Genomic DNA, 23,946 nt, shown 5'->3' on the forward strand with positions numbered 1-23,946 from the left:
AGACAACATTTTATATCAAACATTTATTTCAATGTCTTTCCAGACGTACAATGACCAGATTCAATAAATAACTTTTAGTTTTGCCTGTGAACATGAGCCCTTGAACCCACAGACAATTGCCCACCCCACCCAGTCCAACCCCACTACAGAACCCAAACAGACTGCCTGAGAACAGCAGCAGCAAGCCTCATATCCAGGCTGACAATACCTCCGCCTTTTAGCGAAGAGAACACCTCTCACACACACTGAAACTTATTTTAAAGTCTCTGAAGATTCAGTATGGTTGCTTGTTATTGCCACCCCTTCTCAACCATTCCTCTCACTATCTGAGTCCCATTAGTCCAATATGTACATCTAGATGTCACTACCAGAGAGGCAAGGGGCAACAGAAGAGTTGATTTTAAACCTGCCTACAACTCATCTTTATCTTCTGGCTCGCCCTCAGCACCCTCAGGTGGCGGTCCACCTGCACTACCATAAAGTTTGCTGATAATGGGCTGAACAACCTCTTCCAGCTCCTTCTTCTTGGCCTGGAAGTCCTCCAGTTCAGCATCCTGGTGGGACTCCATCCACTCAATCTTCTCCTCCACTGCCTTCTCAATGGTTTCCTTATCATCATCTGACAGCTTTCCACCAAGCTTCTCCTTGTCACCAATCTGGTTCTTCAGAGAGTAAGCATAACTCTCCAACTCGTTGCGGGCATCAATTCTCTCCTTCAACTTCTTGTCCTCATCAGCAAAGCGTTCAGCATCGTTCACCATGCGCTCAATGTCCTCAGGTGTCAGGCGGTTCTGGTCATTTGTGATTGTGATCTTGTTCTTGTTGCCTGTACCCTTGTCCTCAGCAGTAACACGCAGAATACCGTTGACATCAATCTCAAAGGTAACCTCAATTTGTGGCACACCACGAGGGGCAGGAGGGATGCCAGTCAGGTCAAAAGTGCCCAGCAGATGGTTGTCTTTTGTAAGAGGACGCTCACCTAAAAAGATGGTCAGTGTGTAAGTTTTTGCAATACTTAATAGTTCTGCATACAATTAAAATTATAGGTTTACCAACAAATTGTTTTAGCAACACTGCAGTGTCCAATTCTCACCTTCATAGACCTTAATGGTGACAGTAGGTTGGTTGTCAGAAGCTGTAGAAAAGATCTGGGATTTCTTGGTGGGCACCACAGTGTTCCTGGGGATCAGTTTAGTCATTACTCCTCCAACTGTCTCAATACCAAGGGTTAGGGGGCACACATCCAGAAGAACCACATCACCTGCAATAAATGGGGACAAAAAATGGGGTCAAAAACTGAAAGCTCAATTCAGTAGAAGAGATACTTCTAATTCACAAAGCTGATTACTAACCAGTGTCTTCCTCTCCAGAAAGCACTCCAGCCTGTACAGCAGCTCCATATGCTACAGCCTCATCAGGGTTGATGCCCCTAGAAGGCTCTTTGCCATTGAAGAACTCCTTTACCAGCTGCTGGATTTTGGGGATGCGAGTAGACCCTCCGACCAGAACAATCTCATCAATATCAGACTTCTTCAGGTCAGAATCTTCAAGCACTTTCTGTACAGGCTTCATGGTGGAACGGAACAGGTCCTGGACAAGGCAAATAAAACATTTAAATGCTTGTCAAACATCCAGTATGTCATCATGCAGTTTTCAGTGTTTTAACATAACTGATGGGATCAAGAACTTACCATGTTCAGCTCTTCAAACTTGGCACGTGTCAGGGTCTCAGAGAAGTCTTCTCCTTCAAAGAAGGACTCGATCTCGATACGGGCCTGGTGCTGGGCAGACAGCGCTCTCTTTGCCTTCTCAACCTCACGACGCAGCTTCTGCACAGCACGGTTGTCTTTGCGCACATCTTTGCCAGTCTTCTTCTTGTACAGTTTGATGAAGTGCTCCATGACGCGCTGGTCGAAGTCCTCACCTCCCAGATGAGTGTCTCCATTGGTGGCCACCACTTCAAACACACCATTGTCAATGGTCAGCAGGGAGACATCAAAGGTGCCACCGCCCAGATCAAACACAAGAATGTTCTTCTCGCCATCCCTCTTGTCCAGGCCATAAGCAATGGCAGCAGCAGTACTAAAGAATACAAGTATAAAATCATTATAGTCAAATGGAGACATTTTCAGGACACAAATCATTAAATGGTTCATTAGATCATTAGATACTTACGGCTCATTGATGATTCTCATAACATTCAGACCAGCAATGGTACCAGCATCCTTGGTGGCCTGGCGCTGGGCATCATTGAAGTAGGCAGGGACAGTGACCACGGCATGTGTAACCTGAGGAAGAGATTACAACATTAGAGTCAAGGATTACAAGGATTCTTTAACAATGGTCAAATTTTTAGGGGTATATTTGTTGATGTTATTTGTACCTTCTTGCCCAGGTAAGCCTCAGCAGTCTCCTTCATCTTAGTCAGCACCATAGCAGAGATCTCCTCTGGAGCAAATGTCTTCATCTGGCCACCAATGTCAACCTGGATATGGGGCTTGGTCTTCTTCTCAAGAACCTGAAGAAGAAAGCGCACTAGTATTAATATACCAAGCATGTCACTCAATTACTCAAGTGTCTGGACACCCTAAATTCACAACTTTTATACTCTGGACAGTTTAAAGTAAATCTACCTTGAAGGGCAGGTACTTGATGTCCTGCTGTACAGAAGGATCATTCCATGTGCGACCAATCAATCTCTTTGCATCAAAGACGGTGTTCTCAGGGTTAGAGGTCAGCTGGTTCTTGGCAGCATCACCAATCAGACGCTCTCCCTCACTGGTAAAGGCCACATATGATGGGGTGATGCGGTTACCCTGGTCATTAGCAATGATCTCCACACGGCCATTCTTGAAGACTCCAACACTACAGGAAAGGATTATAGAGCTCATTATTTACAATAAATCCTTCTTGGGTAAAACTTACGGGCAAAGTTGTGGCATTACAAAGTACTTAAGGTAGAAGTTATTTTTCCTCTCACCATGAGTAGGTAGTTCCCAGGTCGATGCCAACCACAGTCCCCACATTCTCCTTCTTGTCGTCGTCATCGGCAAACACGGTGCCGGCCACCAGCATTACAACCCACAACAGCTTCATGGTTGCTTGTTTTTACTCAGATTCTCAAAAGACACCTGCGGGAAAAACAATTTGTGTGAAAACGTGGCCTTGAGTTCGTGAAATGAGCTCTCTGTCCCCCAGTCTTTGTTCACGTTATGCAACTACCAGCTAACCATATTATTTAAAGACATCTTCTTTGCCGCAGACACTTGATGGACGATAAGCATGGCCAATAAATCTCTTTTTTAAAGATGGAGCACCACTCCCTCGTCGAATTGACAACACATTTTTTTCTATATCCGCCGGTAACTCTCCTAGCTAACCACATTAGCGGCCCTCACGTTAGCACACACGAGGGAAAATACCTTATCAAAATAAGTAGTAAAAACTATGTCCATGCTGCATGGTATACTGCACTCACACTATTTGATATAAAAGGTTATGGCGATGTTCGTTAGCATTACTTAGCTTGCTTTATCATTATGAAACTGTCTTGCAATGATGTTCAATCATGTATAGAAAGTACAAAAACACTACGTTGCCACACTATCATATCCACGTCAGTATTAACACATACCTCAATCGCTGTATTGCCAGTGAATTAAAGTTGACGTTGCCTCAAAAGGTGCTAATGTACGTCCCGTTTTGTCTGTTCTGTGTCTTCTCCTCTGTGAAATGATGTTGAATGAATCGTGGTCTCTCCATATATAAGCCGTCACTGCTTCCCCGTCGTGGAGGACGGCGATTGGCTGAGCAGCTGTTCGTTGGAAGGCGCTGATTGGCGCTCACCGGCACGCTGGCTGCCGCTGATTTGCACACATCGGTCCGAGGCGACGTCACGACTTTGTGCCTACTGTGAGGATGCTGATTGGCTGTCTGTCAAGGGGATTCACGCAAGTAGTTGGTGCAACGACACGCCACTCTAATAAACAGGGAAGAGGCCTTTTTCACATGTCGTACATCTGAAAATGGGACTGCGGTTTTTATAATATGTCCTCATGTACTAGTTTGTTATATGTTCCCATGCTGATATTGTTACAATCTGTGGGTACTGTGTTAGTTATATGTGTACAAATTATGACTCACAATATGAGTAATACATGTGTATTATGTATGTGACTGATGAGCCTAGAAGCATAGTTGTTACATCAGATGGATTACCTTGTCTGGGCATTTCATCAGATAATGTACACACTTGCAAATGAAGATTAAGGCATACTTCTTGAAATGCAGGCAGTCTGCAGTGATTTGACTGTTAAATTTTATAATGGGTAGGGCTACTCTACAGCCTATTGTTTTGGTGATTGCATATCGATTACAGATTAGCTCAGTTATTTTGCACGCTATAAGCTACACCTAAGTTAAAACATACAAAACAAAATCAGACAACTGCTTTGCGCCTAAAATCTCAAAAGTCAATAGGCCAAGGTTGGGTAAATGGCTACAGGATATTCCCCTTTCAAATCTTTTGACTTGTACCAGGCCAGCCTAAGTATCATGGAAAAATTAAACTGAAGTTTGGTAGCTGTGTAGTATAAGGATGTATAGTAACTAAAAATAGAATCAGATGTTACTTGTGTTTGTCTTAATAATAAAGTCACAAGAAAAATATTAGACATTTCCTGGTGTTTGATTTGATCTTCACCAAAGTCACAAATATCTACAAACACAATATTTCTAAGCTGACAAAATACAGTTTATCATAATCTTTTATGTCTTGTATTAAACACACCTATTAAATATTTTGAGTGATGGTGGATAATGGCAACACTGGAGTGAAGGTGTTAGCAAACCTAAAGTATTATCAATAAAATGACAATGGAGGTATGGTTAACCTTGACTTATAAAAATACCCAAACAGTGCCAGTGCTATTCACAAGCAGCATCAACAAAAAAAATAGATGTAAGAAGACCTCCGATCAAGAGACCTTCGAGCTGTTCATTTGCTGGAAAGAGTAATCTCAAAGAGTTACTCCACAGTTGGATGGATGTAATTTGGTACAGTGGCTGTGGCTTTGGAGACACATAATCTGCCAAATGCATTGACCCGTCAGAGCCCAGACTGCAACCCAGTAGAGATGTTGTGAAATAACCTCAAGAGAGGTCAGAATAGAGCTGAAGGAGTTCTAATTTAAAATGCAGGTCTGGTCATGATGTTGTATATCACGATAAATACCAATGATCTCCTTAGATTAAAAATCTGACAATCAGGTAGATCAATTCACTTGTTTCATAAATAAATTAAACAATATTGCAGTGACTTGCATTTTTCTGTGCTTACTTAAAATACATAGGCTCATTTCTAGAACATTCTTGAAGTATTTTTCTATTTTGAATTGCACAATTTTTATTTCAGTAAAAGTCTAGACATGACAGGGCCAACAAGAAAATCTGCAAAAGAAGTTTTTTTGTTTTGGTTTGGTTTCGATTTTCATGTCAGAAAATGTCCTAAATGTTTTTTGGCTTGTATCTGGTATCTTGTATAACAGGACACACTAACAAGGCAGATCCTTGGTAAAAAGAATGAACTAGCTGATTCTGGAAATTTCTTTCTTGTTTGCTTGACATGGGCAACTTTGTAAGTTTTACTTCTCTTAATGGTATTTCTGGCTTCATGATATGATTGGATATTTTTTTCATAGGAGTCTGCTGATCTCTGATATGTTATTAATGTGTTCTCTCATGCAAACATAAACTTAAATGCATTAAACTTCCGAGTTGCAGGTCAAACTGAGATAGTATTGTTCTGTACCTGTTTTGTTCTACTGAGGGATTGTTGGCAGTTTAACCTCTTCTGCTGCCCCTGTAAAACTTAAAGACTCATAAAATAATTTCTGATGATCACAGTGACTGTTTTACCATCATTGAAACAACATTTTTCTTCTGTTACAATGAGATTCTGTATACATTTATACTTAATTTGAAAAAAAGTTTAGAAATAAAATTACAATTAGCTTTTTAATTCATTAATTAAATTTACAGCAGCCTATGTGACATGTTACACTGACTGCTTTTGAATGAAAACTGTCACAAAACAATAAACATGCTATTACGTTAAAAGGAAGCGCATTGTTATTTTTTATTCAGAAAATAACAATTGGAAACCATACAACGTAGTTATGTTGTATTGAATGCAATCTGCTCGATTTAAAACGGATTTCTGGAGGTTTTTAAGTGTAGAGATCATACCCTGGATACGGCGCCTCCTACCGGCAGAGGCACCACCGGGCACCGAACTGATGACGTGGTTCGGTCGCTTGACCAGAGCAGCAGGATGGCCGACCAGAGCAGGCAAACAAAACTCGCTGCAGCTAAGAAAAAGGTAAAAGATTTAAAACCGACACAGTTGAATAACATGGGCAGTATTAGTTCAGTTTTTCGTCTGTGGGCTTGTGTTGCGGGTGTTTCTTTCGTTTAGTTAAAAATTCCTTTACGGACTAGGGGTGTTGTCATTACACGTCGTCCGACATCTGTGCTGTCGCTCCCGCCGCCTTGCTCGCACATCTCAGGGCTTCAGTGCGCAGGAGAATCCGGTGCTTCTCCTAGGCCTCTGCTGATAGCTTTAACTTTCCCAGATTATGTAGACTATTTTTAGTGCTTATAGGCATTTAAAACATCCCACACAGTTTAGGTAGTAAGTGTAGAAGTAAACTTGCTCTCTTGGTGCATTGATTCCGCGTGTCTTTCAGGTTAACGTTAAATTAAGTTAGTTAATAGCAAACCATGACGTGCTAGCTAACTAAGGCAAGTTAACGTTAGCAGGCTGGCTAACTAATGGCTAGTTAGCTATGTGTGAGTAAAGAATGCTACACAGCTGTCGGGCAGCTCAGTCTAATCTTGCAGAGTGGCTTGATTATCCAACAAAAATTGGTCAACAAATCGCAATTTTAAAAAGAAACAGTGAGCTAGCATCGTTGCATAGTTAGCTGGATAGGATGACGGGGAGTGTTTTGACAGCTGACACCCCTCTTCCCTGTCCTGCTGTGTGCTTTAGCTAGGTGTGTTGTTAGGCTAGTGAGAAGGATGGCCTTATCAACTGAGAAATGTTAGCTTCAGGAAATGACTCGTCAGCATTCCTTGAAGCGATACAGTCTTCGTGGATGAAAGATCGTCGTGATAATAGATATTTAGTTACGATCCAACCCCAGTATTTGATTGCAGTGCCAGTAGTTCCCTTATAATTCCCCATGGTCCACCACGACAGCTGTCTCTGGCACAGGCACATTCCCAAACACACACAGTCACGAGAAAGTGAGTTAACTGCACATTTGGGTGATTATGATTATCACATTATTAACTTTATGTTCTCTGTTTTAAAACAGTAAGCACCTCAAACATGCAAGTCTATTTTTAATGCCTAGTATTTTGAGTATCCTGTGTATCAGTAGAGACAATTGTGTCCCTGCCTCATATCAGACTAAATTAACATCTCCTGATTCTCCTGGCCTGAAAAACTCCAGGAGTAACTGCTGTATTTCTCTAGTACTGAGTATTGTCTTTAGTTGGCTTAAAGTTGGAAAAAAATTCAGAGGCAGAGAATTGGATTTGTAAAGAATAATACAATTAGATTAGATTTCATAAAATATGCAGTAGAGATGTTTTTTCTTAGTTTTTTTGTTCGTTTGTTTGTTTACAATTAAGAGATGCTTGCTGCATTCTTGCTCACACATCCATTGTTTCATTTTCTCACGCGCTGTTTAGCTGAAGGAGTTTCAGCAGAAGAGCTCCCCTGCTAGTGTGGGAGGAGAAAAGAGTGGAGGAGGAGGTGGCGGAGCAGGGGCCAAGAAGAAGAGGAAAGTGAAGGAACTGAGCCAGCTCGATGCATCTGCAGCAGAAAGAAACTCCCCAGACAATGTAAGTCAGTCCCAGACTTTGCATTCAAACACACAGGCACACACACACACACACACACATATATGTTTGTCAGTCGGCCCTTACTGTTCAGGTAACAGTCTCTAGTTCTCTAGTTATCTGTGCACTTGTTATGACTGTGCATTCTGGATCTGGTTTCTCAAGTAGTTTGAGAATGTCCTGATTTTGATGATGTATTTCATCCACTCTTAAAACTTTAGTTGATCTAGTTACAACAGGCAGACTAGGTTTAAGATGAGATCTTCTTGTGTACCTTGGGCATAAGTACATGTTACATGTTGCACAGCTGTCAGTAGTCAATAGTATTATTGTAACTATGGGTGTAAAGACCTTTGTTAGTTTTGGCTCTGCTCAGATGATCACAAATATTTTGCCAGTTGTGAAATGTTATGGCTGAATCACTATCAAGCTGGCAAATAACTTCCTCTGTCAAACGCACCCCATGCTAATAACACAATAGCAACATTAACCGCTGTCTGCTGGCCAGGTGATGGGGTAAAAATAATGTTTAACCTAGAAAGACACTGAACAAGAGACAGGGAGTAGTGTGATGTTTTCAATGTGTTGTCTCTCTATTAATAACTGATCTGAGGAAGAAAATGTAGACATTGTGAATATTCAGGGAGTTATCTTCATCAAACACCAGTGTTTATATCTTGTTAATAATCAAATAATCGTTGAAGATATGAATCATAACTAATCCTAACTTTAGCATGCTACTTCGACACATATAAGCTGGCATACAGGTCAGTTTTGCAGATCATTTAACACAATGGTTTCTGTGTCTGATTGGAATCTGGAAATGTCACAACCTGAGACCTCATTGAGACCTCAAAATTGCACCAGTTGTTTTTATGCATTTTCTTTCTGTATCAGGGGGCCATGCTAGACAAATTACTAAACAGACATTAAACTGTCTAATCTGTGGCATTAACCAACAGGGAACATTTTACAACAGTAGACATATAGTGAAGATACTGTATGTTCAGTTATTAAGACATTTAGCTTTCAACAAAATGCTATGTTAGGTTTTCTATGTATGTAGAGGTGTCTAAGTAGGGCAACAATAATTGTAGGCTATGATATGAGATGAAAATGAGATGTGAATTTAATGTATTAGTTTATGTGATAGTTTTTTGTTTAATGTGTTGGTTTGTAGAGTCTACAAACTAAAATTGCAAGTTTGTCAGGGAATTGATTCCCCTCAAACTCAGCATTTTGGATAAATGATGTGATGCTTGTTGGCAAACTAGCTTAGTTTCTCTTCTTTATAAACCTACAGCATTTTACTTACAAACGTTCTCTATTTAAGGTGTCTTGTTTCAGCTGCTTCTGTGTCTGCTAGTTTATATCTCTGTCACTATCTCAAGCATTTGCTTCTCTTTCTTATCTCCTTCACTCTTTACTCTTGTTTCATTTTTCCTGTAGTTTGACAGTATTCTGAAAACACTTAGTCAAAGCAATGGATTAGTCCTACCTCCTTATGGCAACAGTCAGGTGAGCCTCTTTCTTCTTATCTATTCTTTCCTTTCCTTTCTTTGTTTCTTCCCTGGCTGTATTTTATGTCTTCTTCCTTCAGCTGTAAATAGCTGCTCCTCATGTGGTGTTTAATATTGAACATTGCTTCCCCATTTATGCCTTCCTCTGACATCAAGTGCACTTATTCTTTCTGTCACATAGACATGAATTAATTAATTTGAGTGCAAATTCTTGCATCGGTGCTGTGCTTTTTCTATCTATGTCGAGAGTGTGCATTAATGATTTGAGAAATGTGCAATGGAGTGAGGGTGCAATGTTATTCTTTAGAGTTCATACCAGTGTTTTTGATGAACTTGTAAAGTTCAGCACTTCATGCAGACGTACAGTGTGAATGGGCAGGGTACAGTGTGTGGGAATAGTTTCAGTAGTTTCATGGCTGTGTTGTCTGCACCTTGATAGATCATGCAGATGTGCATCTGGTAAAACAAGAAATGTTTATGTGTGTTTTACTTTTTTAACATTGGTCTCTGTGCTAGTTTTGGCTACCACAGTAAAATGTTTAAGATTATTGAAAATATCTACCAAGCACTTGAGTTACAGTTACGCTGAAGAGTTATTTGCCATTCATTCAAATCACTGTTTGAATCATTGGCATTTATAAAGTATTGTCCAGAGTTCTTGTTTCAGAAATAGTTTAATGGGTAGAATTAGCGGGGAAAATGGGACAGCAGCAGAGAAAACAGTTGAGCTTTCATGAAGGTGCTCTGTGGTCAACCGGACCCATTTGCTTAATAAACGATCACCTTAATCTAAGCTCGTACAGTAATCAGGTTATTTTTGTGCATTTAAACACATAAAATTGTGGCTTTTCGTCATAAATGCTGTTTTTCGTGGCTTTAATTCAATGTGTGTGCATTTTTTGTCTATGTGTCACCTCAGACCTTTGCTGAAGTTGAGGCCATGGGGTCTTCAGTTCCTCAGCTGCTGGAAGACCCAATTGTCGAGCCTGGTCGTGACTCATCTGTGTCTAACTCTGCTAGTGCTAACACTACTAATAACCCTGAGTCAGTTGCTCACAACATTGACCTGCAGGTGTGCCTCTCACTGTCTCTCACTCTCATATATTGTCCCCATTATTACTCCTGTCTGTTGCACTATAGGTTATTGATTTTAAAGTGTTGGGCAAAATCTACAGTTTATGCCTGTAAAATGAATTCTGCAACACAGCAAATGTGCAAAAGTTAATTATTCCAATTCTGGTTTTGTTCATGGTGTGTTGTTTGCTTTGTTTTTGTGTCTTTTTCTTAAATGTGCTTAGTGAATCTTTCTTTTTCTCTGTCTCACTGTCATCCTCTTTTGATCCTGTGTCTCTGCAGGATTACCCTGATACCAATGGCAATGAGAGTTTAACAGAAGAAAATAGGTGGGTTACCTGACTGTCCATATAATATTTTTGTGACAGTGTATACTTTTATATATAAAATTATGTTTCACTAAAGTTGATGTTTTGCTTTTAAGTGGTGCAAGTTTAGAATTTAATTATTGTACATATAATGCACAGCCTTTATGTCTAGCATGCTCGTGAATGTGCACGTGTATTTATGTTTGTGTTTATCCTGCAGGCCACTATCTTCCACAGAGAGCTTGCGGCAGCTCTCACAACAACTGAATGGACTAGTCTCTGAGGTAGGAATTCAGAACTACCGATGTCATCCCACCTCTCTCTCTATTGTGGACCAGCAAAATGTCCTCACTTTGTAAAAATGTCCTCAGTCCAATGGTTCAAAATTCATACTTGCCCTCATAGTGATAGCCATACACACACACACAACTTTGTGTGTGAATTTTTAACAATAGCACACTGTCACTGATGAGCACTTTCAACTAAAATGTGTTGCATCTACTCTTGGCAGGAATACACTGGAAGCATTTTCAAATTTGCTAACTGTGCTCAGTGGCCTCAAACACACTCACAGCATCAACTGTAGCACCAAACCACCTTAATGTATAAGCATAAAGCATAAGAATCAAACTAGGCACCAAATGTTTTTGTGATTCTTCCTCCACAACTTATTTTGGCCTCACAGGTCGTGTCTGGGCTTTTTGTGTATTGGACTGAGAAAACTGTAATGTTATTCTCAAAAAATATATATGAGGCTAGCCCAGGCATATTGTAATTAGCTGTTGAAAACTTAATAATGCTGATTTCAGTATATAAATCTCACTTAGAGACATGAGAATGCATTTTCACTTTTAGCTGTGCATTAATGTGCGTATGTATCTTTTTAGTCAACTGCTGCATATGTGAATGGGGACAGTACGCCCTCTGTCAGTGAGAGAGATCTGGAGGTAAGTTGGAAATCTGACCTTTCCTGTCAGCTATGTTTTTGTTTGCATCCCAATTTAGAGAAATCAGTGTAATCATACAACAGAAAGTTAATACCAGTTGATTTGCAGGTAAGTGTCAGCAACACAATATGAGGCAGAGTCCTCTGCTAATGGTATTACCAGGACATGCTATTAAGGGATCATTTAAAATCAGACTGTGCCCAAAATTAAATTCATTATCAATGTAATATACCCAGAATGAATTCTCTTGCAGTATTTGATTATTAGTCATGTGATTATGTGCTTGCCATGCAGCTGTGTGCCAGCAGTGTTTACAAGAATAAAGGTTATAAAGCATAGAAATAATTATTTATAATTATTTCACCAGCCACTTTGGAATTACATATGCAAATGACACCTAAACTTATGAGGGCTAACAACTATCATATATTTGAGTTATTTGATTCATTCGTCATTATTAGAAACACATCTTCGCACCACTTGGAAAATAAGTATTATTGTTTAACTCATGTTAGTGATTCACCTAGAGTTTTTTCTCCTCATGTGTCCTTAGTTTAACTTTTGTCACTTCACTATATCCCTGTTTTTTTTTATTTTTCTTTCTTTCTATCTTTTCCTGGATGCATGTGTGCACGTAATAGAGTCGGAACCAGGAGCTGGCAGCCGCCCTGGAGTCCACCAGCCTAACAAACTCTCAGCTCAAAACCAAGCTTGACCAGCTGGTAAGAAGCTGTGTATGTGCGTATTTGTGTGCGCACGTGACTGGAATAACACCTTTCCAGCCCTCTTACAAATAATTACCTATTGCATGAACTGTGTGCACTCTGCACGTCATCTTGAGTAAGACACACTGGAAGACATCCTGCATGGTTTTCATGTTATTTATTTGTGTTTCACTTGGTTTATACACACATCATAAGGAACATTTTAGGTGTAGAATGGTCTTAACCTGACAGAGGCAGATATATAATAAAACAAATTTAAAAGTTTAAGAACCAACAGAATAGATTCATTATCATAAAAAACATTTGCTATTATTGTGCTGTCTGGCATGCAAATTAGGTATTTTGCACCAGAATTGTATTTTGTTGAATAGGTATACAGTTATTTACCAGGACTCAGTTGATTAGGAAAAAAATGTTGATGTTTCCTAAATTTATTGTCCTGTTGAATTGGCAGGCACAACAATCTCAGGAGCTCTCAGATCAGCTTCAAAAGGTAAACAGTTTTTTTTTCCTCCACCTGCAGAACTGCCTGTTCATTCCTGTCTCCTTTTTTTTTCCAGCCTACTGAATTTTCACTTCCTTCTTAGTCATTCATGAACTTCTTATTGTTCTTCCTTAAGGAGCGAAAAGAATTTGAGCAGAAATTTTCAAAAGAGCAGGGAGCCATGCGGGAGCAATTACAGGTAAGTTCAAACACATCAACTGAAATTGTCAGATTTCTCATTTCTAAAATTGTTACATCAGACAAACTTGTTAAATCTATTAATGTGTTTCAGTGTAGGCCTTCTTTTACCCTGGAGTAAAATGGATAGAAAATACACCATTAAATGTAGTTTATGTTGTCATTGAATGATTGACTTGATGTAAGTTGATGTAAGTTGACATAATCTTGACTCATACCTATCAATGCTTTGTCTTTTCTCTTCGTAGGTTCACATCCAAACTATTGGCATACTGGTATCAGAAAAGACAGAGCTACAAACAGCACTACAATACACACAACAAGCTGCACGACAGAAAACAGGTGCGTGTTATATAATGAACAATGCATACGCTCTAATGACATTTTAGATTAAATGGCAAGACTTTGCACCCACAACAGTTGGTTAACAGTTTGTGTCCATCTGTGTCTGTGCGTATCTGCATGTGTATAGCCGAGGCAGAGGAGTTGAACAACCGTCTGCAGGCAACAAAGCAGAGGGTGTCAGAGCTGGAGAGAACTCTTTCTTCTGTCTCATCACAGCAGAAACAGTTTGAAAAGGTTTGCAGTCATCACTTCCTGTAAACAGCAGGAACAACAACAATTCACTGAGAGATCAGTAATGTAGATGCATTGCATTACATATAAAGACACCTTCCTTCCTCGTGTATTAAATACATATACAGACATTGCTCAAATGTTTTTTTTTTTCTTTTCAGCACAATAAAGATGTTGAAAAGGAAAGAGACAATCTACGGCTAGAGGTGTTTAGACTAACGTAAGTCATTTTATCTTAAAATACAATTGATGATGTATTGCATGAAATTTCCACAGCATAACATTTTGAAATTGCTTTGAAATAAAAGGTGGTATTTCAAATTGTATGTAATGCAGCACACAACAAAAGCAGATTAGTTAAGATTAGTGTACTTTATGTGCTTTCAGCAATTTGAGTGAGGAGTCAAAGCAGCAGAGCTCAGAGTTGTCAGAGCAGTTGAAACTGAGTACACAGGAGAATGGAGCGATGAGGCTTGAGGTGGAAGATCTTCACAAGAGGCTTGAGATAGCTGAGCTCATGTTGCAACAGGTGGGTCAAAATACTTGCATGACATTTGCGAACATAAACATCACAACTCATATTTCTCTTTTAGTGTTCAACACTGTCGCTAGATGGACCTGGTTTCAAATTCACTTGTCAGCTGTCTGCCTTTCTGTGTGGAGTTTGCATGTTCTCTATGAGGTTGCATGGACTTCGTCCCACAGTCAAAGACATGCATTTGGGTCAATTGGTGATTACCTATAGGTGTGAATGTGGGTGTGAATAGTTGTCAGTCTTTGTATGTCAGACTGACTTGTCCAGGGTGTACCATGCCTCTCGCCCAATGACAGCTGGCATGGGCTCCAGTACCACCGTGACCATTAACAGTAATATCATTCAGTCTGTTTGTGTACAATGCAGCCAAATGTCTTTTTTTTCCAGCATGTTAACCTGAGATTCACTCTAATGCATTATTTTTGTTCCAGTGCTCCAATCAGTCAGATCCTACCAGTGCAAACCAGCAGGTCCAGTTACTGCTGGGAGAGAAGCAACAGCTGGAGGCACACAATCACCAGGTCTGTGAACATGAATCTTTCTCTTACAGTTATCTGTCACACTGCACACCTATGTGGCCTGGTGGCTCAATGAGAACGGTAGCTCCGCCTCACATTTTAGCAGACCTCAGATCCGAAATGAATGCCTATTTATTTCTTATGAGCAGAAAGTCTCTTTATGTTAACAGTTTCCCTTTTATGACGTTAATGATATTGTAGCTGATGGAGTCGATCGCCCATCTGAAGACTGAGAGGGACTGCTATGCTGAGCAGATCCAGGAGGAGGGCCGTAGATGGAAGGACAAAACAGAACAGTTGTTGACACAGGTGAACAATACTCTGATATCAGTACAGACTAAGTATAAGAGTAAAAATATATAGTATAAAAATAAGAGTGGTATAGTCACTGTTCTTTATTATTGATTTAGTGTCAAACAAAAACTAATTAATTTGCTGCATGTCTGTGCAGGTGTCATTGGTTGCAGAGGAGAGGGACAGAAACATCAACAGAGTCCAAGAACTGGAAGCCAGCATTGCAGAGCTAAAAAATGCTGCAGGTGCTTTATCCTCTTTTCACTAATTTATCTGATCAAAGCAGGATCCTTGATTTTAATTAGATTTTGTGCAAATCACCTAGCAATGTGCACCCGATGAAGTTGTTTTACTAATTAAGAAGGCAGAGCTTTAGAGAAATAACAGATATAATAGTGCAAACAGACAAATGTTAACTGTTTACTAGTACTGAAATATTTGTCTGTTAAAAGCTGTAAATCACCTATTGTGCTGTCTTGTTCTCTAATCAGTTTAACATCTATGCTTCATTTTACGTATTGTCTAGAATTCACATGGTAAAATACAGATTTTTGAGGATGGTATAACTTTGAAATAGAATTTGGCAAAATCCTCAGTCTCAATAAGCTCAATCATATGTGTTGTGATTTTCTCAATAGTCTGGTGTATTTTCTAGTAACAAAATTATTAAACACCCTCCTTTTTCTCATCCAGCATTACTGTCCCAGGAGAAAGAGGCTCAGGAGGATGCAGAACTTCAGCCTTCACAACCATCAGAGAATGAGGTGTCTCTCCACGACACCATCAACAGTCTCCAACAGGAAAAAGAAGCCATTACTGCGCAGTACCAAGCACAGGTATGCATTACATTGTTTTCACCAATCACAGACATCTTAATACAGTATTAAAGTGGTAATTTCTGAAAATTGGTTTTGATTCGATTTTCTTATCAGCCTCTGTTATATTTTTTCCAGCTGCGAGATAATGAGCAGCTGAGCCGCTTGTGTGCAGAGCAGGAGACACGTTTGGGGGAGTTGGAGCGGCAGGTGGAAAGTCAAGTCCAGGAGGCAGAGGACCGTCGACGCATGCTGGAGGATGTCCAGTCAGACAAGGCTACTATTAGCCGTGCACTCACCCAGAATCGTACGCTGAAAGACCAGCTGGCTGAGCTGCAGAATGGTTTTGTCAAACTGGTGAGGATGAAAATCTTGTTGAGATTTAAAATTTACCTCACGTCCTTTTAATTAAATGAACTTTAATTCTTTTTAGGTCTGAATTTGTCCTCATTTAACTTCTTTGTATTTGTTATTTTGTTAATTCACAGAGGGTTTTATCTTTCTGTAATAAAATGTTGAGAAATTTGAAGCTTGATCAGTCATTCATTCATCAAGTATTACATGAGAAAATGGAAGGCTACAGTCCAGCCTTTAAGCCAGAATTCCTGTTACTCCTTCCTCTGTTCAGACTAATGAGAACATGGAGCTGACCACTGCAATCCAGTCAGAGCAACATGTAAAAAAGGAGCTGGCTCGCAGGATGGGTGAACTGCAAGAGGAACTGCACAATTTCAAGGAACAGGTATGGACACACACCTTCCAACAGAAGAGCATTTACATTTGTTGGTTTTTGCATTTTTCACTGTGTTGTTTTGTGAGTTTTGGTTTTTTTTCAGCTTTCTGACATAAACATACTTAAATTTTGCAATAACCCAATAGTACAGTTTTCATACTATTCTCATTTTCTGCATCCGGTTGGTATAATTTCATCTGTCATTCTCGTACCTCTAGCTGGAAATGAAAAATCAGGAGGCTCGGAATTTAATGGAGCAGAAGGACCAGGTAGTAGCCCACCTACAGCAGTACTGTGCTGGCTATCAGGCCTTGGTCTCAGAGAGAGAACAGCTCCACAAACAGTTTCTGCAGCAGAGCCAGCTCATGGACCGACTGCAGCACGATGAAAGCCAGGGCCGAGTACAGCTGGAGATCAGTCACAGTCAGCTCAAACAAGCACAGGTGTGTTTAGGAATAAGAGTTTGTTGGCGTGACCATTTGTGTTGAATGGGAAACATGAAAATATTTGCAATAAAGCAATTTTGGTTGAAATAATGTAGTGCACTGCTTTAAATTTTTTGCTCATTTCTTACTGATAGTATGCACAACTGAACAGTAATAGATTAATCTGCAGCTTCACACTCTGTTACTAACACTCTGTCAGTGTTGCTACTTTATCTCTATGACATGTAGTTTTTCGTTGTTTTGAATGACTCTCTGTCTCCCCCTTCAGGACCATTTGGAGCAGTTGGTCAGAGACAATGAGCAGCTGAAGACTGAGGTGAGGGAGCTTCTCAACAGCTCAGCTCTATCCACATCACCCAGAGATCAAGGTAAGATGATGTTTTACTTGTGTATTCTACTTTTAAAATTCATTGGTTGTCAGTTGCATTTTCAGATGACTTTCTACTTTCATATAGCTAATATAAAATAAATGAAACAATCTTTCACAGGAAATGAGGATACAGTGTCATTGGTGTATGTAGACATCATCTACTCAGAGCTGCAGCACTAACAGTTTTGGTTTGACCTACAGAGGGAATCTGTTTAATCCTGTTAAAATATGTGATTTCCTTTAGGAGATGGTGTGGAAGACCAGTCATTACAAGAGAGTCCAAAGTTGTCTTCTTCCATAGTCATCCCAGAAGACTTCGAGAGCCAGAAAGAGATGGTGAGAAGAGTGATGAATGTTCTTCAACAAATAGTTTTGCAAATAGACTTTACACTTGCTCAATCAGATTTTCAGATCAGAATTTGTTCCCTCCCAACATCCTTATCATCTATTGATGTGCTTTTCACAGGAGGAGTTTATCCGTGGAGCTTTGGCTCAGTTGGAGACTGAGAGAGATGAGGCCAAAAGACAACTTGAGGAGGAGCACAGACTCCACATGGCAGCTCGGCAACAAGCTGCCTTGGCCCTCAGCCTTGAGCACCAACACTACAGCCACAGACCTGTTCAGGACCATCATCATGAGCATGATCACACTCAGGACCAGCACAGTCACTGTGAACACAGCCATGAGCATTCAGGTAAGGACACCATGTTCATTTTCTAATGATCTCTGATTATATAAATGTAAGGTAATATATAAAAGTATATTGCTGTATATCGTCGATTGCTGTTGGAAGGTGGTCAAATTCCATGCAAACAACATGCCAGCGGGCAACCTCACATTGGCAATTGGGTGTATAGTATTATAGTATATATGTAATTCTCATAGCCTATGCTGTCTTTTGCCTAGAAGGAGGAGTACCAGTGGAAATTCATCAGGCCCTGCAGGCTGCAATGGAGAAACTTCAGCATCGTTTTACCTCCCTCATGCAAGAGAAAGCTGATCTGAAGGAGCGGGTGGAGGAGCTGGAGCACCGTTGCATCCAACTCTCTGGAGAGACCGACACTATAGGTGAGGATTTTTGAGTTTTGGTTGTGTTTTATTTGTAAGTACTGTCAGAAGAGCAGAAAAAGTCGTCCTCACTGTAGGGGCTACTGGTGTAACACTATGCTCTTTATGTCTTTCCAGGAGAGTACATAGCCCTGTATCAGAGTCAGCGCGCCATCATGAAGCAGAAACACCAGGAGAAGGAGCAGTACATCAGCATGCTGGCCCAGGACAAGGAGGAGATGAAGGTACTGTAAACCTTGTTATTCAGTGCAGTGCATGTTTGTATGTTCTTCGTTAGTTTAAAAAGATGTCGTATGCAAACATGTATTTCTTCAGTCTTTTAACAAAGGCTGTGCATATTAAGGTTGCACCGCCAACGTAAAAATCAAGAAAAAAAAGGTTGTATTCTCATTGTCCAAAATGGGTTTTCTCATCTTAACTCACTGTTTTTGTTGTCCTATCCTTACTGATTATCAGGCAAAGCTGGCAGAGCTGCAGGATCTGGTGATGAGGCTGGTGGCTGAGAGGAACGATTGGTACAACCGCTACACTGGAGCTGTAGCCGGTGCTGGCTCAGTGAATCCTGATCTTCTACCTGTTGGGGAGGACCACACTCACCCAGAGCACCAAGCTCATATACACTCTGAGCTTGATGCTTTCAGTGGGGCAGGTAGGCACAACCGGAAGGATTATATTGTCACAGCATTTTTTATCATCTGGTGTGTATAATGATGCAGGATGCACTGTGCTTTGTATGTGTTGATGGAATGTGTCACAGTGTTTACATTCATTCCAAATTTAGTCAGGTCCTGCTCCCAGACATGCTAAAAAAGCATATTTATCCCTAAAAGCGTGATCAAAAGTGTGGAATTTATTATATAGAGTTAATAAAATGGTGCTTAGTGAAGCTGAAATTGCTGAGTTACCACAGCATCAGTATTTCATCGAGTTTTGTTCTGATGATTGGTTGGTATCAGTGCCTGAGAGTAGCCAGTGCATTCTCATCTGTTATATTTCAGACAAGAACTCAATTGAGTATTTTCTAGAGCAGATGACATGTTAATATAGCAGCACTGTTTTCTGGCATGTTTGCCAGTTGGTTTATGCTTTGCACTTCTCCCCTTCTTTGTCTCCCGCAGAAGCCATGGAGGTCATTCCTCTGTCAGAGCCCGCCAAAGGTCTGGAAGCCCACACTTCTACTGGGTCAGTTCAGAGTGACTCCAAGCTGCTGGTGCCCAAAGAGGACGGCACGGCCCAGCAGATCATGCAGCTGCTCCAGGAGATCCAGAATCCCCAGGGAGCACTAAGATCACCCCACTTCCTCGGGGAAAACCCCTGCATCCCTTTCTTCTACCGGCCTGATGAACAGGATGAAGTCAAGATCCTGGTGGTGTGAGGTGTGGGTGTGACAGAGGCTGGTGTGTGTACTCAATATTGGACATGTCTTGAACGCCACAGCTTACCATGTCTGTAGATTAAGGATCATATTGACAGAAACTTCTTAAGAAATTCGACACCCTGCAAAACTGGTCACTGACACAAGTCTTTGATCTAGTTATAGTAAAATGCCCCATTTTGGTCAGTGAAGCTCTTCCCAGAGAGGAGGTGATCAGTATTCCATAATGCAATCTGGTTATTCTCCTGACCGCAATTTCTAATTCCCACGTTCTACTCATCTCCATCTTACACGTAAGTGCAATAAAGAGGCCGTATAGTACGTCCTCTCACTGATACAGTACTTAAAGAGCTGTCTGATACTTAGCATCCTGTTTGTGGTCCCTTTTTTTTCTTTTTTTCTTTTTTTTGCAAATTTGTTTTACTCAGTTTACAGTATAAATGCCAAAAATGAGCATCACATTTGAATGTAACAACCTGGATATTTAACTGTATGTTTGAGTAATGTGAAGAGAAGTGATGGTGTAGTGAGATGATACGTTGGGTGGCAGAGCGAGATGTAAGTAGAAGTTAAGTCATAATAAAAGGAACCCGGCGCCGATGAAAGCTGTAGGCGCTGCTTGAGAGTTCACTAGTTACATGATAAGATTCAGGAAGATGGAAGCAGGTGTCGCAGGTTGGTACTGTTCTCAAAACTACCTATTCTTCACATTGTCTTTTTCCTCCAAACACTGAAAAAGAAGTCATGTTTGTACAGTGCGATATGTTAATATATGTAAAACATTTATGTTGTCACACATCGTGTTAGACTGAGAGGAGAGACCACTGCTGGTGTAAGGTGGTTTCTGATTCCTTGAGGGGATAGATGCAATTATAAACACCCCCATGAAGGCAAAAGTAATTTCAGTCGAGAAGCAAGTAAGGTATTATTTTCTCCATGGCTGCTGAAAACCAACTTGAAAAGGGGCATTTTTCTTCAGAGTTCGCTTCTGATAGACGCTTCTGATCTTTGGGTGCTATGATGGGGGCTGCTATCCACATTATTGTTTCTGAAAGCTAACTCTGTCTTTGCCATCAACATGTTAAATATTTAGGTTAAGTATTTTGAAGAAGATCCAGAAAGTTTGGTGTTAAAACCTCAACATCTGTCGTCACAAGTCACCTTCGATCGTCACCTTTTTTTATGTAATCTGGCGCTCTGAGGCATTTGACTGTCCACATCACAAAGTCAGTCCGCTTTTCTATCGCTCACGTTACATAACTGTTTTCTTCCTCATCCACTGAGTTCTAACTGGAGTCTTTAATGAATTTAACAACTTAACACTATTAACAAGAGCCTGTTCTTTTCTGTTACATTTTGCTTTTAGTTCGACATATCAAAGATGAATGAATGCACATCCTGTACAACTAGACTCTGAGAGTAAGCTTGAACGTAGTGTGTGTGTGTGTGTGTGTGTGTGTGTAAACCAAACGGTTTCCATCTGTTGTATTTTTTTGTAGTTATATCAGATTATATGAGTTTGATTGCACTAAAAATGTACAAAGCTTCTCATCAGGCTCTGCTTCTGCCAAAGAGCCTCTTAGCTCCGTTAAAGAAAAAGGAGAATCCTATGATGCCTCGCCGTCAAGCTGAGGGTTCCAGACGAAGCAAATGAATTAAATGGAAAGTGTGTTAGTGTGGGAGCGTGTGGTGTTGCACTTGGAGGATTAACAAGGTGTGTAAATATGAATAGATGGTGGAATTAATGAGATCGCTCACTTCAAGAAGTAATTTTATTCCCAAAACTGTGGGACCAGTCAGAATTTGAGAATACCTCTGTTTAAAAACAGGACAACAAAACTAGTCAAGTTTTTATATTGAGTAAATCCCAAAATGTTGTCTGATTTTTTTTTTTTTTTTTCTTTCCCATCACAGCTCATTTTTCTATTTCAGATATAATTTGAGCAGATTTTATTATGCAGCAACATGAAGGCGTCACTAATGGTCAAACAAAAATCCCACTTTTTATTTTTAGGACAAGTGCATATTTATTTAATTTTTCAACTGCATACTATTCAATAAAATAGAGAACTTGATATTTATCACTAAAAGTAATAGGACAGACTATCACGGCAAATTCAGATATTTTACGCCAATTAATTATAGTTAAAATGGAAGGTAAATGGAAGCCAGTTGGTGTTTACAGGAAAATAAACAGTACTGTGTCTGCCCTAAACCAACCACAGCACTTTGGCGTTAACTTTTGAATAAATGGACTTCATCATACTTGATTTTAAAACTCCTCGCTTCTTTATCTTTGGTTTCATTTGAAACATGCCACAGTTTCTTTTGTTTTTTTCTTTTTGTCTTTTTGTGTGTGTTTAGGGGGCGCTTAGACCTTTTAGCATTTTCTGGGCTTGCATAATCAGATACGTGAAATTACTCCCCACACTTACTAATTCACTGTTAAATGAAAGTGATTGAAACAAATAGCAGTGAGGAAGCATTTATTATCTCTGCTGTAAAAGAGGTGTTGTATATACTGTAACTGTGTAACATATTGTATATTCATTATGCTTGGTGCGTTGGGGAGAAGCTGCCCTGCTGTGTTTGCTGGCAGAGGCGACTGTTAGTACAGAATTGGGGGGCTGGTGGTTTCTGACTGGCTGTGATTGAAGTTTAATACAGAGATTGAGTTAAAAACTATTTATTTGGAATAAGTTAGTATCTCAACTAATCAGTTTTAATGTTAAATAGAAGCGAGTGTTGGATGGAAGTGAAGTATCTTACTGAACTGATTTGTTTGAGTGCTGCTTCTGACAGAAGCTTTCTGATTTTTTTTCTCTTGAGTAATATTTTCTCCCCTTCTCCTGAATAAAACTGATTGAGCAACTTAAATACAGTGTGCATGGATATTTTTTGTCATTCTCCAGAGGAACACACTATCTATTAGATTATTCCATCTTTGTGTCATAGTTGCAAATATTGAAGAACATAAATAATGATTATTGTAATTACAGATTACTTTTCTAGATTATTTAGTTCATGAAATCTCACGAAAAGGGAACAGTTTTCATATTTATATATGTAGTTATTTATTTCCCTGTCCGTTTTGGGCTTTTATAAAAAACTCTGGACATTATTTATAAATCAATTGGTTTCAGTTTGGTTCAATGCAGCCTTAACCCTCTCTCTTTTTGTTGCTATTGGTTTTAAATACTGTACATTATGTCATAGTACAACATTACAAAGAGAAAAAAAGAACACAAAGAGGAAAAGCTCTGTTGAGTACACAGGTTTTTTAATGTGTCGACAAAGCACAGCAGTCCTGCATTGTAAAGTCATTGTTCTCTCCGCATCAGTTTGAACAACAGACCTGGTTGCTGCAGAAGTTCACACATTCACACTGTCCCTTCCTGCACCTCTCCACAGACATACAGACAAAAAAAAACAGCTCTGCTACAAGCTAAAGTATCAAACAACCTGCCAACGTCCATATACATCACTGAATTATACATTTCTGTATGTTTTTCAAATATTTCCTCAATATTTCACACATACTAATTTATCCATAATCATTTAAATAATCAGCATTTTCATATATTGTGGAGTAATTTCTCTAAACAGTGGAAGTACAAGTTCCATAATATGCACCACACATATACATAATAACACAATAATTAATGACCATAATAAACTATTTACTCTTAAATAATAAGTAGAATATGCTTTGTTGTGTTTGATTTGCAGTCATAGAGAAGTAAGGCTAAGAAGAAGGGATCACTGAGTGTTTAAAGTGGTTTTTAGATGACATCAATTGAAGTACAGAGGGGATTGTTGAGGCTGGTGGGTTTTGTTCTTTTTGTTTAGGGGTCAAAATACAACACATCACACTGACGGCAACGGAGATAGAAAAAGGAGTGAAAAGGGGTTCAACTCACAGGCTCTCACAAAGCAGTGCGAGGGCGAAACAGTAGGAGCGTTTGAGCGTTTTATGCATAGCAGCGTGGCTGTTTTCATGTTCTCACTCACCCCCATGACCACTGAGAGAGCGGAGAAAAGATTAAAAAAA

General features: G+C 39.8%; 2 protein-coding genes across 4 annotated transcripts; one reads left to right on the forward strand and one right to left on the reverse strand.

Annotated features, from left to right (window-relative positions):
- Positions 1 to 8: 8 nt before the first annotated feature.
- hspa5 (heat shock protein 5) lies at positions 9 to 3,788 on the reverse strand. Its single transcript, XM_026355003.1, has 9 exons — positions 3,635 to 3,788; positions 2,981 to 3,131; positions 2,634 to 2,865; positions 2,384 to 2,518; positions 2,176 to 2,288; positions 1,692 to 2,082; positions 1,353 to 1,590; positions 1,094 to 1,261; positions 9 to 979 (listed from the first exon to the last, which is right to left on the reverse strand). The coding sequence occupies exons 2-9, from the start codon at positions 3,094 to 3,096 to the stop codon at positions 411 to 413; spliced, it is 1,962 nt and encodes a 653-aa protein (XP_026210788.1). The 5' UTR covers positions 3,097 to 3,131; positions 3,635 to 3,788; the 3' UTR covers positions 9 to 410.
- A 2,453-nt stretch (positions 3,789 to 6,241) lies between these two features.
- Positions 6,242 to 22,772, forward strand: golga2 (golgin A2). 3 transcript variants are annotated; one of them, XM_026354116.1, is made up of 27 exons: positions 6,242 to 6,379; positions 7,759 to 7,911; positions 10,348 to 10,500; positions 10,785 to 10,831; positions 11,031 to 11,094; positions 11,698 to 11,757; positions 12,399 to 12,479; positions 12,937 to 12,975; positions 13,103 to 13,165; positions 13,413 to 13,506; positions 13,637 to 13,743; positions 13,902 to 13,960; positions 14,128 to 14,269; positions 14,707 to 14,796; positions 14,995 to 15,102; positions 15,245 to 15,332; positions 15,781 to 15,923; positions 16,041 to 16,259; positions 16,531 to 16,644; positions 16,854 to 17,078; positions 17,350 to 17,449; positions 17,696 to 17,787; positions 17,918 to 18,146; positions 18,359 to 18,520; positions 18,638 to 18,744; positions 18,977 to 19,169; positions 19,639 to 22,772. In XM_026354116.1, the coding sequence occupies exons 1-27, from the start codon at positions 6,332 to 6,334 to the stop codon at positions 19,893 to 19,895; spliced, it is 3,237 nt and encodes a 1,078-aa protein (XP_026209901.1). In that variant the 5' UTR covers positions 6,242 to 6,331; the 3' UTR covers positions 19,896 to 22,772. The 3 variants fall into 3 exon arrangements, with proteins under 3 accessions (XP_026209901.1, XP_026209902.1, XP_026209903.1); XM_026354117.1 differs by having other exon boundaries at positions 18,362 to 18,520; XM_026354118.1 differs by lacking the exon at positions 10,348 to 10,500.
- The last annotated feature ends 1,174 nt before the right edge of the window (positions 22,773 to 23,946 follow it).

The sequence above is a fragment of the Anabas testudineus genome, chromosome 12, assembly GCF_900324465.2.
Source record: "Anabas testudineus chromosome 12, fAnaTes1.2, whole genome shotgun sequence".
NCBI classification, from domain to species: domain Eukaryota; kingdom Metazoa; phylum Chordata; class Actinopteri; order Anabantiformes; family Anabantidae; genus Anabas; species Anabas testudineus.